At 32.4% G+C, this 15,323-nt stretch overlaps 1 protein-coding gene across 4 annotated transcripts; it reads left to right on the plus strand.

The window, feature by feature from the left end:
- The first annotated feature begins 693 nt into the window (after positions 1 to 693).
- On the plus strand, positions 694 to 10,414 carry LOC123715403 (RNA polymerase II-associated protein 3-like). Of its 4 annotated transcripts, XM_045670395.1 has the most exons (11): positions 780 to 796; positions 896 to 960; positions 1,204 to 1,317; positions 1,400 to 1,519; positions 1,965 to 2,092; positions 3,292 to 3,424; positions 4,320 to 4,397; positions 6,076 to 6,267; positions 7,149 to 7,427; positions 8,611 to 8,803; positions 9,094 to 10,414. In XM_045670395.1, exons 2-11 carry the CDS (start codon positions 919 to 921, stop codon positions 9,180 to 9,182), a joined length of 1,368 nt encoding a protein of 455 aa, XP_045526351.1. In that variant the 5' UTR covers positions 780 to 796; positions 896 to 918; the 3' UTR covers positions 9,183 to 10,414. The 4 variants fall into 4 exon arrangements, with proteins under 4 accessions (XP_045526352.1, XP_045526350.1, XP_045526353.1 ...); XM_045670396.1 differs by lacking the exon at positions 896 to 960 and having other exon boundaries at positions 694 to 796; XM_045670394.1 differs by having other exon boundaries at positions 729 to 960.
- Positions 10,415 to 15,323: the final 4,909 nt, after the last annotated feature.

Raw genomic sequence — 15,323 nt, forward strand, 5'->3', positions numbered from 1 at the left:
GAAAATTGAAATCACGTAGTTTATGGATTATGCAAATATCATGATTGGCTGTGATGAATGTTTCTAAGTGAGTCATGATCTAAAGTAAGGTCAGATATTATCAGTGCTATATTTGAAGAAAATATCTATCTAGCATTGCGTCAATATTGTTTACCTTCTAAACAGTATATCGTCGTTACATTGCAGTCAAACCGTAGGTACAAAGATTTTGAAAATTTTTAATTAGTAGAAATTCATGTGTTTATGAGAAACCCATTACTTATGACAAATTCTACGATAGCGCAATCATGGAAACACTAATGGTTATTAGAATATCGATTCTAGTTATTCACAACTGTCAAATAGCGAAAACTCTCAGAAAACTATTATCTCTTGTCTGGCTGAATAAAAGTCAGTCTTTTTTTCACCAGCAGTACTTTGCTAAAAGCGTCATCTTACCTTAAGTCATTTAAATGCAAACTTTTCTTTGGTGACATCATAGTTACATTTCGTTGGAAACGCCATCTTGTGAAAAAATAATTTATTTCACTTTGACAGTTAATAAGTGATGAGAGATATTTATATGGATTAAAATTGATGTTAATTCACCAGACAACTATACAACAAAAACAAGTTTCCTCATATATTATTTAATTAATTGATATTTACGAAAAACTATTTATGACTTTGATGTAATGTTTTGACAGTTGGTTGCCTGGCAATTTGACAACAGAATAACAAAAAAAAATATCGATCAAACTTACCAATCCAAACCATTATTTTACTAAGTATCATAGGTTGACCAAGCAAAACGCAGGTAAAGAACCCTTTTTTCTTGCAATAGAAATGGATAAAGTTTTTGAGATCCAAAAAAATGCTCGAGACAATGTGAAGTCCTTACAAACATATCTCACAGACTTGCAGAATTGGGAATCGGAGATGAAACGTAAAGAGGCCGCGCTCAACGGAAACTTTGAGCAGGTTTAGAGCCATTTACATGTTCATTTGCACTATAAAACGTATTCTCACAGTAGACCTATAATATATAATAAAATAATAGTAATTAACAAATAAAATTCACTTTGTAAAATGTGTTTAGCTTATTACTTTGGCCGTTATTTTGTAGTTCAAGTCTTGATAATTGGTATCTTTGTCTATGCAGTGTATGATTACTGTATATTAATAAGTTTAATTTTAGACTTTGATGCATAATTTTGGAAATAGGATTTACCTCCAGTGAGAAGCAAGACACGCAAAGAGAGGCCAATTCAAGTGAAAAAGAAGCAACTAAATAGAATATCCTCGTCCGACTACAGTTCTTGGGAGAAATTCGATGTGGTATGTATTTTGGTCTAACGTCTAAGTGCATTTTAATAAGTTTTTACCTCCTTGAAACAAAAATGAAACATGTTTATTGTAGGACAAAGCATGTGAAGAAGTAGATATGGCAGAAATGGGCCCAATGTCCCTTGATAGCAAACAGAGCGAGCAAGAGAAGCAGGAGAAGTTAAGAGAGGAAGCTCAATATGAGAAAGAGAGGGTAAAGGATTTTTTGTGTTCATTATATTATTTATTAACAGTTAATAACCATTGTACTGAGAATTGCTAATTCACAGGGAACAGTTAATCAAATCAAATTAATTTCATACATTTACACATAACATTGTAATGCTCATACCTACATAAATAAAGCAATGTCTTTAAATTTACATTTAGTTTTCAAATTATCAAGAACTGACAAGAAACTCCTTGTCACTGAAGCTGTTAAATAGAGTTCTGAATAAATTGTTCAACTAACTAAATAGAAGCTAACAGTTTATTTACTGCTATTGTTCCTTAAATCTCTCAAAATAATATAAAAACTTACCTTAAGTACAAATTCCTGTGTCAATAAAGTAATATGGGCAATATAGTATTATTGATTTAATAAGTTCCATATTTTTATACAAGTGTTGTAATTCTTATTCTTATATTTTAATTAACAGGGAAATACATTTGTGAAGCAAGAGAAATGGGATGATGCAATATCTTGTTATAATAGAGCTATTGAATTAGTAAAAAATGATGCTATTTACTATGCTAATAGAGGACTTTGTTATCTTAAGAAGGACAGGTTGGTATTTATTGAAATTATCTTAACAATAAGTGCAGTTCAGAACTATTGATAGCTGCAATGTAGTAACTTTATTCTTATAAAGTGAGTCTATAATATTTTGGTAATACTATTTAGTTTTAAAAAAAATTATAGACAGAAGGGAACATGTTAAATTCTTTTTAGATGTAGATAGGTCTTTGCAAATAATACAACTTACTTAAAGATAATGTTTATCAATTTAGGCAAATTACTGTTAAACAGTAAGGATTCATCTAAGAAAACATTAAAAAAAAATTACTTTTTAAATGAAAAAAAAATTATATATTTAAAGTCATTTTTCAATTTCAAAGCCCTATTTCAGTTTGTACACGAGAAGGTAACAAAAATACATATGTATATAAAAAAGTTCTTTATAACGGTTTTGTTGCACAGCTGTCCTTGTACAGCTTGCCTTCACGTCACGAAGGCCTCCCCTAGCTGCTTCTAGTGCTTCCTATCGCTGGCAAGTCTTTGCCGCAGAGGACCAGTAGCTTTTTGAAAGTCATCTCCCCACCATGCGTATGGTCTACCACTTCTCTGCTTGGTGTTGTAGCTAGGTGTCCATTGGGTGACTTTTTTCGACCAATTGGTTCTGTGGCTTTGTTTCATCAGGTGTCCTGTCCATCACCATTTAAGCCTAATAGATCCTATTGCATTTTCCAATATCATTCAGAGATCTGCATCTCTTTTTCTATCATTTAGTGTAGCAGTATGCTCCTTTCCATACTTCTCTGGCAAGTCACAAGCTTTTGAATTGTGCCCCAGTCGTCCCAGTGTAGTTCCAACACACAGGAGAATAGGTTATTGTTCGTCAAGTAATTTGGTGATGTAGTTGAGAATGACTTTTGCAAAGACTATACATGTTGGAAATAAGACTGGTAGGACAATACTTGCTAAGGTCTTCTTTGTCTCCTTGTCTCTTGTTGAATAGGATTATTGTGCTTTGTGTCCATTGTGTAGAAAAATTTAAAATAATACTTTCAGTATCCAATATTTCATTGAATATTTTTGTTAATGTTGCTAGTGTGTCCAGAAGTAAAATTTTGATTGTCTCATTTTTAGGTTGTGGGGACCTGGGGGATTTTTCAATTTCTTTTTTTTATTATTATTAATGGCATTAATAAAAAGCAATTCAACTTTGCACCTAATACACAATATAATAATATTTATTTGTTCAGCCTTCATCAAGCAGAAAAAGACTGTACTGAAGCTTTGAAATTGGACTCGACATATGTAAAAGCATTACAGAGACGAGCCACTGCTAGGGAGAAACTTGGGTCTTTGAGATCTGCCAGTGCTGATCTCTATGAGGTAATAAATAAACTATTTATATATAATTCAATAGAGTAGTGTTGGGCTAGAGGCGTGACAGAGTGCCTCTTGACCTAGAGGTAGAGCAATTTTGTTTAATGAAGATAAAAATATCATGAAATAGATACAGATATAATATTTTTATTGTTGTGTTAGTAGAATATTATATGTAAAACAGAATAGTTTATTAAATTTATATAAATGTATTAAAAAAAAACTTTGGATTTATACAAGTAATCCACTTTGAAATAACTAAACTTAATGTGTTCTTGTTCCTGTCTATTAAATATTATTTTAAATTTGGTAAAAGCAATTGATAATAAAATTTTACATAATTACTTGTATAAAATTTCACCCGTGGTATATAAAAAAAATCCTAAATATATTGTTTAGTTCACTTATGGTTAAATTTGTCGTATATAACTAGGTAACACTGAAAATGTTTAGAAAATGAAAAACGGCTTGATTAATAATAAAATACATTTCTCGCGTTAAGTTCATTTTCACGTGTAACAAGAGTTTGAGATTTGCCGCCAATTCACAAAATCAAATGACAAATGAATGCAACATTAGGTTACCATAGAGTTCTATAATTGAAATTTTAAAAAGTTTTCATTAGTAATATTTCTAACTGGCCTGTTCTGAACATTTTCAGTGTTACCCACGTATAAGCTGTAAACAGTTTAGAGTAAATTTCTTATTTCTAGAATTTGTCTAGTATTTCAAGAGATATTCATGTATTAAGTTATTATTATTTATGAAGGCATTAGGCTTTTGGAAGTCTACAGATGAGCCATATTAAAATTGAATTCTCTTTCATTTTCAAAGTGGTTAACTATACTATTTAAAAATCTGTAAATAATTGTGGTTTAAACCCTATATATTGTAATTACAGGTGTTAAAGCTTGAGCCTAACAATGTAGCTGCGAGAAAACAATTGGAAACAATCAAAGCGAGAATGGGAACTAAAGGCGTAAGTATATTTTTTTGTATAACAGAGGATTATATCTGATTATCTTTTGTAGGTTCTGCGTACGTAATTTTGTATAGAAATGTTTAATGTTTTAAGAACTTTATTTCTCATTACAAAAAATGTATTTTTATTTACATGAGAAACTTAATATATACGAACGAGATACAAGTCGCTATCAGCCGGCTTAATTCAGTCTACTGAGCCTAGTATTTATGATATGTTATGATATGTATCATAAATGCCCTATTGAATTAGTGACACGCGCTAATACTACGAATTTTAGACGGTAATTGGTTAAATAATTGCACACCCTACTACACATACTTAAAACTTTTTCAAATAATTTGTACGCGGCTTGGCAAGATAAACAAACTCGCTCGACGAGTATTGCGTGTAGTGGTGTTTGATTTTTTTTAGGATAGGCTACTATGGAGAGAGTTATTTAATTTTTTTTTATAAGATATAAACATATAGCTGTTCAATTGTCATAATTTTGGTTTCTTGGTAGATTTTATTGTACCCCATATTTTAATTATATATGAAATATGGCTTTCATATATAATTAAATACTAAACAATTATAAATTAAATGAGGTACGAATTGCGAAATACATTTTGATACTGAACAAAATCTGCCTATGTATAGTTGAAGCTATGTTACCTGCCTTTTGTGATACAATAAAAATGTTCTTTTGCATGTCATGTTTTGTATGATAATTGCTTTTTTTGGGCCAAATGATCACAAAACAATGGCCCCCAATGTTGTATGGGAAAATATTCCACTCGAAATATACACTGCGCCATGTCTTCACACATTTTTTATTTACAAATAGAGCTATGTTACCATTCTATTTGTTATAGTAAATAAATAGTTAAAGTAGTTTTGAAATAATAGATCCATACATAAAATAAATTTGAAATAATAGGTCTTAGATGATATAAATAATAGAACCTTTTAGAATAAGATATATATATATATATATATAATAGTAAGCGCGAACTAACTTCCAATCAGAAAAAGAAATGGCTTTGTGACATACAGGTGTCATACACATAAATCCATGTGTCAGGACCCCGTATAGGTAGTAATTTTTACTAATGTACTATTAGCAGTACTAGGAAGTTAACTATTAAGAAAAGAGCCTACTAATTTAAAAATAAAATATGTGTGTGTGTACTAGTGTACACCCGTAAGAAGTGAAAATTCTTTATGACCTTATTTTTCAAAAAATGATCTACTACTAACTTTGCTGAAATTGGTTACATAAAGTTTAACAAAAGGCTTTTATTATCATTGACATGAATACAAATAATGCAATTACTTCATTTTACCTTATAACTACTAAGTTTATTACAGAATTTCATTAATTGTAATAGAATTATTACTAGAATTATTATATATATATTATATTTGTTATTAATGGCTTCGAATCTCTTCGAATCAGCCGTGGTTGAGACAAGAAAAAGATGGCGCGTAAGCGAAAAATGGGACTGTAAATGTTCTAACGCCGATAAAGTAGTTTAACATCAAAAAACAGCATACTCCTCACTTAAAGGCAGGCAACGCATACAGTAAGATGGGTGTCCATGGGTTGCGAAAACTGTTCCTTTTGGACGTCCCGCAGACTCGTTTGACCCTGTTTAACAAGAGTTATTTACATCTCGATATATGATTCCAGTCGAAATCTAAGTCATCGCCGTTATCAACCCCCACGTTGGAATCCAAGTCCATAACCCCTATCGAATCCAAACCAAAAGTGGTGGAAATTACTACAGCTGAATCAACGCCGCAGGAAAAATGGAAGAACGGTGTTGGCGAAAATATTACAGTCATTAAAACCGTGAAGAAGCCACCGCATTTGAGGTCCAAGGTAATGTTTAATATAAGCTATTGTTTCTAGGTTTACGAACTTTTGCGTATTTTAATGTACGATCCCACCAATGTGCCGAACTGTACGGCACAGTGTTTGTTTTGGTCGACTAAGTGACCATTAACAAATTATGCGCGAACATTTCAGTAAAGTTCGTTCGTTAAATTTTTAGATGGTGTTAGAAAACCTCGGTATTGTCATTACTTTATATAATAGTAATTGTTGGGCTACTTAAAAATAAACTCTCACTTTTAAGAGGTCCAGTGAATAGGCTATCTCGCTCTTACAACTTATTTACTAATATTGATGAAAATATTGATATATTTTACAACAATATTTCAACTTACCGTAACTTTGTTTAGTTTGAGTTTACATTCAGTTTTAATTATTTTTTATTGTTGCTTGTTTCCTTGTTAGCTCTCTTATGCTCTATTATAATTTATGTGTGTGTAAAAATTGTGATGACACATTTTCTTGTATATTGTATTTAATTGTATGTATTAGTAAAGAATAACTTTTGTAGACCGCAATACAGAACATGTATACATTTGACATAAATCGATTAGCGCCCGAAAAAACATGACTCATTGTCCCGTTATGTTAATTGTCCTGTTACGCTCATATTAAGCTAACTTTTGACGAGACAATTTATGATGAATCGATGAACGCCCAAAAGAGCATGACTCATTGTCCCGTTACGCTAATTGTCCTTTTACGCTCATATTACTCATGCGCCGCATGTACTTTTCTTCCAATCGAAGACTTAAATATGCATAAATGTTTTGTTATGTAGTTGTGACATTAAGCTATCGTAAACCGATTTTACAGACAATTTTTTTCAGTAGAAATGTTGCTTATAAATATGTTAACTTGACTTTCAGAGAGCCCTCAAACACATTACAATACAAGAAATTCCCCTTGGCTGCACAGTACCCAAAGTAGAAGCCAAAACAATAGACAATTTAGCCCAAGGCGACACCAATAACAACTCAGATGAAACAAAAGACTGCGCTCTGTCAGCTAAAGGCGATAACATAGAAATTAATTCAACCGAAATTAAATCTATGGATAAAATGGTCCCGCCAGTCAATAGTGTTCAATTTATGAATGAATGGAAGTGTTTAAAGGGTTCGGTTGAGGCTAGGAGTAACTACTTAAATGTGAGTATTATGACTGTATTTTATTTACGTTCTGTATAGGATTAAAACTTGTGTTATGTTGATTTTAAATTGTAAAACGTTTCAGCGTTTTGATATTTTTTACATGGTATAAACGCGTTTCATGTTTCTAAATTATAAACCGTGTTTTGTCCTTCGGCAAGGATGCTAATAGGTTAACTAAAGCAACGTTCAGATTCAGTCTATTTATATTTAATCATGACCATGCCATCAGAAATAATGACCATGCCAGAAGGTCATGGTATTTATAGCACAGTCAGGATTCTAGCATAGTCAGCGTTTCTAGCATAAAATAAAAATATGTTTATTTATGGAATATAAGATACAGGTAGGTATCACTTATTCCATGTCATTAAATTTGTATCGGTAGACATCCCTACTCATCGGCAAAGAAGACAGGTGGTGTAGGCCGAGAGAAAAAGCCGGTAGAGAAATAGTCTCGGTACTCTTTTAAAATAGCAAATCATCATAAAAAATGGCAACCAACACTTATTGTAAAATATCGCAAATAGAGTCAGCATTTCTAGCATAGTCAGCATTTGTAGCATGGTCAGAATATCTAGCCCAATCAGCAATTCTAACATTGTCAGCATTTCTAGCCTAATCAACAGGTCAACTAATACAGTCGTATTTTAATATCTTATAGCCGAGGTATAAAATTATACGGACGAAACAAGTTTCCAAATTCAAATTTAATTAAAAAAAAAAATATTAAGCGAAATATCTCCCATCATTATATAATTTTTTTCTTAGGATAACATCCTAAAAAAAATGATTGGCTTGAACTACACTCGCGAGCCCTCCGGCATTGAGTGTCCATGGGCTGCGGTATCACTTAATATCAGATAAAGTCCTTTCCGTATGGCCTTGGCCTTGGTTCAATTGTTTCAAAGAAATGGTCTTTGAAACAATTGAAATAATACTATATAAAAATGTCCTTTTGGAAAAAAGCAACTTTAAGCCGTCTTCAAAAAAGATGGTTTACACAATTATGTTACAATTTCTTTGGAAATAAGTTCTAGTATGTTTCATCATTCCTTTCCTCCATATCCTTCAGGATACCCAACTCAGGGAACATACCAAGTTTTATCATATTGGCTTCCAAGTTTATTCTGGAGGGGGTTATCTTATTTTCTAATACTAATTCAAGTTATGTGGTTTTCAGATAATAGACCCATCAAATATACCGTCGATATTTGCGAATGCATTAGAAAGTGATGTTTTATCGGAATTATTGAGTGTATTATACGAATTTAAGGACAGATACACACGGGGTCTGAGTCTATACCTTCAAGCCTTCACACGCGTCAAGAGATTTTCCGCTCTAGCTATGTTTTTGGCTGATAATGATAAACTTTGTAAGTATTTACTTTATTTAATTTGTTTTGATTTAAATTAAACACACATACATTAAACTATCTATATAATATTAATACAATTATCAAAATACACATACATAAAAAATTTGAATACAAACAGTTACTTTTATCCAGTTTTTGTGGTAACAGTGGGGGGGGGGGGGGGCAAAATTCTATTTTTGACTTCAAAGTATAATCTGTATATCTATTTATAGCCTTCAAAGGTCTGTGGGTAAATAATACAGGTATTTGAAGTAATGTTTGTAATTCATTTGTAATTTGTTTTTCAGTGGTCAATAAAATGCTGGTCCATTGTAAAACAAAGGAGGGTCTTAGCGATGACAAGATAAATGAATTGAAGAACAAATACGAGCTTTAGTTAGCATTTATTAGTAGATAATAATTTAAATAACGGAATATGCGTGTGATTTTTTTACACTAATTTTAGTGGAAATTACAATGTTTTTAAAAGAAATCCTACGAAATTAATAAGCGTGTCATAAGCATGAGAGATGTCGCAATATTAGTTACCATCTGTCAAAAATTTTGTGTGTCTTCACTCGCCCTTAAATATTTTTTATCTATTCCATATTTAAATCCCATACAGTCTATGGACTTCCAGAGCATTCGAATTGAACTTCATTCCATTATTAAAAATACCATTTGTATTGCGTTCTTAAATCAAATTTACGTTTTCTATTACTTGTCATAGATAACAAAAAGCGCGCCAAAATATGGTTTATTATAGCGACATTACGTTTCAATACACGCATAGTCATGAATCCTGTTTAGGAACGGGTACACGCGATGATTCTTATGGCCTCCAAGCAATAAATTAAAGTCAAATTTTAATGTTTTTAATAAAACACCTTTATCTAATGTAGCATATCTGAAAGAAACATCTTTACTGTTAGGATAAGTAGTTTTTTTTTGCAAAATTGAACTAAATGATCGTTTCTAATAGGTGTATAAATTCAAGGCTTTACTATAAGACTAAACTTAAACCTTCAGGAATGCCATTCTTCGTTCAGTCGAACCTTTATAAGGCCTTGAAGGTTTAGGTATATATAGCTCATTAATTTGATAAGACCCTGAATATTGTATATTTATTGCGATTATTGTTTAGGAAAATAGGATTTTGTCATAAAACGCGTCGATGTACGGCGTTTAATTCTCACTTGTGACGTCACTTAGTCCATACAAATTCGTAAGCGATCGCTCCATAATACTTAAATAGTTTCCCCATTGAATAAGAGTGTAGTGATTTGGGATTATGGGGTAAATTACTGGAAGGTGTGAAACTGGGTATTATGCTACTTTGCAAAAACAATATGCTGTGTTAAGACATGAATGATCAAACTTCTTTGTAAAATTAAAAAAAAATACATTTTGATGACGTAGATCGTTTTAATACATACAAGAGTTTGGTGACGTCATAATGGACAAACGTCAGATAATAAATCCAATTCTTGGTAATAGACTATAAAATGATCGTTAATAGTTTTTCATTTTTTAACAGAAGTATAATTTAAGTTGATCAAAAACACATTGAAAGGTTTTTTGATTTGAATGGTGAAAAGGGTTATTTCCTAAATATAGGTTTTGTACATATTATGTGTTTCATTTTTAACCCTTAAAATATTTATAAAGGTATTGTGTCTTGTATACCACTAGACAAGAGTTCTGTGCGTGCATTCCATATGTCTATAACCCTCCATAGAGAAATCTGAACTGTGAGACGATATAAAATCGATAAAGAAAGTTGATAGACGTTTATTGCCGAAGTACGACTTGTAGTACATTGCTGTCACATCTCACACAGCTGATGAGTGAATGGAGTTTTAAACAGCAACCATCTCGATCACATCAGCATTATAGTCGGTCCATTACTTTCGGAACGAATGTACCATAGACAATCATGTAAATCTTTGCTTTTTTGCAACGTGGATTAAGGTAGTTTTAGTCTTGAACTTGAAAATTGCGAACGTCTAAACGATTCTAAATCTGTCTAAATTCTAAATTCTAAAAGTCTGAGAAAAAATATTATATTCGTAATGGCCACTTTTGGCTTTTATACTGGCCTTTAATCTGTTTGGCCACGAATCTATGAATTTACGCCCTGTTTCCATGGGAAATTTCGCAACTGCTTTCTCCAAAGATTTTTAAGACTAATCGCTGTGTCGTTTAAAGCAGGACATGTCCTCTAAAACTGACCATAATTTGAAGTCTAAATGGTTGAGGTCGGGGCTAGATCAGGGCCAGTCTTCAGCTCTTATAAAGTCCGGAACGTTGGTTAGAAGGCTTGGGTAGTTCGTGCCTTGTGACCGGGTGCAGAATTCTGCTGGAAACTCCACGGTAGATTTTTAAAAAACGTATTGCAGAGAGGTTTCACAACGTGATCCAAGACCGTATCTTGATCTTGACACTTTGGCTGAAGTTTTAACTAATTTTCCACAAAAATAGCTTATTCAGAATTGTGAGCTTTGTAGTTCTAACAGCACGCGGCTGCCCCGTTTTTATGTAGAAGTATTGTATCTGTTAATAGTAGGTACGTTGTACGTATACGGCTGATACCAAGCTGTTAAAGTATCTGGAATATGACTAACGATGGCTTTATACCCACTTTGCCCACAGGTGATCACTGCAATCCTATTTTCTTTAACATCCCATTCCATATTGTAATTTGATGATGAACTCGCAAAAATATGAGTAATGGAGCAAAATCGAAAGAAGTTTTAAAAATAATATAACGTTCCAAATTAAAATTATCAAAAAGTTGAAAAAAGGATAAGTTTTTATGTAACAGTATTTTTGGCCAGACTAGTTATAATCAAGCAATAAAGTTTTCATCATAGTACAATGCAACGGTCAATTCCACGAAGTTTGTTTCCATTTAACTGTTTTCTGTGAAGAGCGCAATTCCTAGTCTATGACAAATTAATAGTTTTATCTGTCGACGCGTGCTCTTGTGGGTTTTTTTGTGATCTATTAAATTTTCTTTTATTATTCAAAAAATATTTTATTTTTAATGGCGTATTTAGTCTAAATTGTAACTACAAGATAATGGTGTTAATCGCATCTTTTCTGACTAACATAGCCCCTAACTTTTTCCTAAACTTTCTAAACTCGGCTAGTTCTGCCCGCAACGTCGCCTGTGTAGATTTTGTATTCGTGGCAAAACATTTACCGGCCTATTCAACCATAATCCCTATACAATTTCAGTTAATTTATCAATTATATACCAAAATCTATTGGTGAAAACAAATTTACAAGAATTTGCTTGGACTTCATTTTATATAATCCTGTGTCCTTACCGATAATGTGGTTACAAAGTTAATTAAGCTTATGACTTTCATTTTGAATCCAGAAATATTTCCTTATAAGAAAATTATCCCATGCTAATTTAATCTTTTGTTAAATTAACAAGGGAGTGTTTAGCCGATAACAAGCTTTAGTAATCAGCCGTGAGCGGAATAAGAAATCACAAAACAATGCTTAGATGTTTACGTTTTCCTTAATTATTTGGCGTGTTTTTGAAACCAAAGAACTAAATTATAGGAAGTTTTGTTTTGATGAATCTTCAATAGTACGGGCTAACACGATTTAAGCTAGGTTTGTTATTCTCGATTTGTTTGTAAAATTCGTTTTATTACGAATGGTTTTCGAAACATTAACAATGAACAGATATATTTCTGTACTTTCTTGGGGGTTGCGGGAAGTGAAACTATAAAAGAAATAAGGTCAATTTTACAATAAAGTAAATAAAGACTTTCACCACAGAATATTAACAGATAACGTCACTTTTCGACAGGCGTGACCCACTAACGCTAAACGAATTTGTATGAAAATGGTCACGTAACAAAGCGTGAGCTAATGTCATTTCCATACAAATTACTTTAGCGCTAGTGAGTCACGAGCCTTTGGTCTGCCGAAATGAAGTAATTAAAGTATTGTTAATTTATACGCACGTAGAATCGTATTGTCAATGCTATAAAATAGAAGCGATAGACGTTGTATGCAAAAAAAGTACACACATATCATACGCAAACCTATATCATATGAAACGTCAATATTTCTGAACTGTCAAATTTTTTTTGGCAAATCAGTTCGAACGTTACGATCGTAAACGTCAATCCGATTTTATTTCTACTTTTTTAAATAGATTCAGGTATTTTTGTGTTTGTTTAGTTTCAAATACACACACAAGCGCATCTTATGGTACAATAATTTATCGTTAATTTTCTGATACGGAAGCACTTCATAATAATGGTAGAAACTTCGGTTAAATTTGCGTTAGGGCCAGAACACGTCATTGAGCAAAATCACACACACCTAGGAATTATGCATTATTAATATAACAAAGATTCCAGTAAAACAGTTTGTATTTTTCAGATTTGTAGTCGTTTATACATAGAAACATTTGTTTATAATTGTCAAATAACACATTAAATAAGTACTAGTTAGCAAACAGTACAGACATGTTTATTTACTACAAAATTGGATTGCTCAAAAGATTTATCTTTATCTAATATCTAAAAATACAAAGAAAATATAATGTAACATTTCTTTATTAGTCAATCAACGAATTAGTGGAGATATAAGATTTGACATAGGGATGGAGCGAAAACAGAAAAATAATAACATTCCGAGCACAATACAATTTGATGGAGAGGAAATTATTTGGATTGGAGGGGGTGAGGGGGCAATTAGGTCGCTTCTGGGTCAATAGGATGAGAGCGTCTCATAGTGTAGGAGTTTCGCTATAGGAAGTAATTTATATAGTTTTGTATTAAACAAAAATAAGTTAGTTCCGTACTACTTAGTCATGGAAATTTACAAAAAATACCTTCGTCTTTGCGTATATCTGTTGCAGATATCTGTTTCGCGACCTTTTTGTAAATAGGCAAGTAGGTGTTCAGCCTTCTACCTCACGCCGACAACTTTTTTGGGTCTACCATGTTACCTACGATGTTTTCCTCCACTGTATGAACCAGGGTTAAATTGGCACACAGAAAAAATACATCGGTGCACAGCCGAGGTTCGAGGCTCAGGGATGAGGGTCACTCAGGTCATTAGGTCAACACTGATCTATGGGGATTAAGTATTAATATCTTTAATAATAGTTTAAAAGCGTTTGTATGAAATGATGCATACTAAATCATTCTCAGCGCGCAAACATGATTCAAACGTTCTCATTACATCGGAAGAAAAGAGGTAAGTACTGGTTTAGGTATAGCAAGGTCAAGCTTCTTAGCAATGCCTTTTTCCGTAACAACTGCTAGAATATAGTCAACTAAAAAAATACTCTGAAAATAGTTGATTAATAGGGCAGGGGTGTAACAGACGACAATTTACAATAGACTCGTTCCAGGCATTGTGATTTTTTTTAAATTACATAATCAAATGAAATGGCCAAGCAATTTCCAGTAATTATTTTAAAATAACAAAACATACATTATTTTTGCAGTACAGTGAATAATACTTCGTCTTGGATGTATCTCCTAGTCTATAAACATTTTATGTACAATTTTAATTTGTCGTTTCCGAAGGACGGGATACGCACATTGGTCCATACATGAGTTGATTCCCGGCGGAACACGCAGTTCAGTTCGAAATATATTCAGGATAATTCGACACTTACAAAATCAGGGTGAGATTCAGAAACTTAGCGCAAACTGACTCCCGTATTTCAACTACATCATGTTCATATTTAAGATGTTCGCCGACAAACGTGGACTACGTCTCCACCAAACCAAAAACAATGCCATACTTAAAGAAAACACTCTTTTATCGGATTGAAGCTATGTATTATTAAACTTATGATTATTTTACACATTTTTTTTTCCGACGTTTCGCGTGCTTTACAGCGGTTTTCTTTAAATGTGTAAAAGCTATGTTAACAAAAGACAATACTAAATACCAGGCTTAGAGAGTCAGGCAGACTTATAGCTTTACGGACTTTATGGACTCAGCAAAAATTAAGAGAGCTTGGCTGGGAGGTGTTAATGCATTCGCCGTATAGTCCTGACCTTGCACCTTTAGATTTCCACCTGTTTCGGTGGAACCACCACCACCTTCAGAATTGTTTAGACAGTGTCAGGTTAACATCAAGTGTACTGCCAAAACCAATTGTCGCGGTAATTTGATCAGAATCTCCAAAATTTCTATAGCAAAAACAAGATGGCAAAAAGTTATCGAACAAAATGGTACCTACATACTTTAGTTAAATGTAAAAAAACTATAGTAAAAAAGTTGTGAATTTTCTTAAAAAATTCCAAGAAACTTTCTCCAACCCATTATATATATATATTCATAAAATATAAATTTCATTTTAATAAGGTTAGTGAATTGGAATTCATTAAAGTGTCATTAGCAATGTCTATACTGAATTATTAATTAGCAAAGTTGTTGTCTCGGCCACTTTTCATTTTCTAAATGAATAAACGCGTAGATATTTATTTCATATCTTCACGTGCGGTATAAAATTTCGGAGCAAATTATGATTTATATTTGCATTAAC

Source organism: Pieris brassicae, chromosome 10, assembly GCF_905147105.1.
Source record: "Pieris brassicae chromosome 10, ilPieBrab1.1, whole genome shotgun sequence".
NCBI lineage: Eukaryota > Metazoa > Arthropoda > Insecta > Lepidoptera > Pieridae > Pieris > Pieris brassicae.

Coding starts and splice junctions, on each gene's coding strand:
- LOC123715403 (XM_045670394.1), top strand. CDS start 826: ATGGATAAAGTTTTTGAGATCCAAAAAAATGCTCGAGACAATGTGAAG. Junction 961..1,203: donor TCAACGGAAACTTTGAGCAG/GTTTAGAGCCAT, acceptor TTTTGGAAATAG/GATTTACCTCCAGTGAGAAG. Junction 2,093..3,291: donor TGTTATCTTAAGAAGGACAG/GTTGGTATTTAT, acceptor TTATTTGTTCAG/CCTTCATCAAGCAGAAAAAG.